The sequence below is a fragment of the Eimeria mitis genome, genomic scaffold, assembly GCF_000499745.2.
Source record: "Eimeria mitis Houghton genomic scaffold, Emh_scaff694, whole genome shotgun sequence".
In the NCBI taxonomy this organism is placed as follows: Eukaryota; Apicomplexa; class Conoidasida; order Eucoccidiorida; family Eimeriidae; genus Eimeria; species Eimeria mitis.
This window is the reverse complement of record NW_013575035.1, coordinates 2951-4421: the sequence shown is the minus strand read 5'-3', so window position 1 is coordinate 4421 and position 1471 is coordinate 2951. Positions and strand designations below refer to the sequence as shown.

Sequence of the window (1471 nt, the reverse complement as noted above, 5' to 3'; positions counted from 1 at the left end):
AGCAGCAGCAGCAGCAACGGCAACAGCAACAAGAACAGCAGAAACAGCAACAAGAACAACAGCAGCAACAGCAGGAACCGCAGCAACAGCAGCAGAAAGACGGAGGAGACCCGCAAGAGCAACCCAAGCGTTGTCCTAGTGCCACCGCAGCAGAAACGGACTCTACAACCAGCTCCTCGAACGGCACAAGCAGCAACAGCAGCAGCAGCAGCAGTGAAAGCAGCAGCAGCAGCAGCAAGGATAGCAGCAGCAATGAGAGCAGCAGCAAAGATAGCAGCAGTGTATGTGAGTCGAGGGGTTTCTTGAGCCGTGCATTTGACTCGTGGGCCCTTAAGGGCCCTGAGGGGGCCTCCGGGGTAGAGCTGCCTGCAGACGTGGTTTGTCTGCAGCGTGTGTTATCTCCTTTTATTCTGAGGCGTCTGAAGCATGAAGTAATGCAAGAACTGCCGCAAAAAACAAACAAAGTCATTCGCTGTGAGCTCGACGGCACACAGAAAACCCTCTATCTAGAGGAGGTCAGCAGACACCAGTCTGACCTCGCTCTCTCTCTTAGGAGACTCACTCATGCTTTCGCACCAGAAGAGGAACGTGCAAAAAGCAACAACACCAACAGCAGCAGCAGCAGCAACGGCAGCAACAGCAGCAACAGCAGCAGCAGTGGGGGCGGGAAGGGGTCAGGTGCCGCTGAAGGACCTCAAGCAACAGGGAAGGACGCGAAGGAGACGAAAGAAAGCTCTGGTGATTCTTTGTTTNCGCTGAAGGACCTCAAGCAACAGGGAAGGACGCGAAGGAGACGAAAGAAAGCTCTGGTGATTCTTTGTTTATTTTTATTTGCTGCATTAAAACGAATATGAATTCGCTTTTCGTTTATATGGAAATGTAGAAACGCCTAAAGATGACATTCTTTGATTCTGTCTGTCTTTCTATTCTCTATCTCAGCTTGATAGATAGATACAGCCTGTGTTTGTTGGCTTTCACTTCCTCTGTATTTGTTCTTTTATCTATCCGTAATTGAATTTGTATTTTTGGGGTGTTTTTCTGCTTCTGTTTGTCTTTCTTTTCCCTTTTATGTTTCCGTCCGCGTCTGTCTCTCTCTTTTCTCGACTTCGTTTTTTGCTCAAGTCCGAGCCATCTCGTTATTTGTTTAAGGGTTGCGAGGTGCAGCATACTTTGGGTGTATCTGCAGATGTAGGAGGAAAACGCTTCGTGAGCAGTTTATTATTTCGTCTCCGCCGGATTTGTAATCATTCTCTGCTCATGCAGAGTCGATACACCGCAGAGCAGAAGGACGTACGTGCGAAATACAGATACTGAAGCTATTCTACTTCTTTTTCTGATTCTGCATCTTCTGATTTATCACCTTTGCTGCAGGTGGTGCTGTTGAGTTTGGGGCCTCTCTTGTGTCTTTCTTTCTCTCGTGTGGTTTCTTTCTCTCCCTCATGTTGCTGCTTTGATCACCTCTTTTTCCTGC

At 48.2% G+C, this 1471-nt stretch overlaps 1 protein-coding gene across 1 annotated transcript in view; it reads left to right on the top strand.

Annotated features, from left to right (window-relative positions):
- EMH_0019990 (Swr1-Pie_related helicase, related) overlaps window positions 1-1471 on the top strand; it is a gene marked incomplete at both ends in the record, with an annotated part of 7665 nt that overhangs the window by 3517 nt on the left and 2677 nt on the right. Inside the window, 2 exon segments of the mRNA XM_013501473.1 lie at window positions 3-752; window positions 756-809. Of these exon segments, the coding sequence (XP_013356927.1) occupies window positions 3-752; window positions 756-809 (804 nt within the window).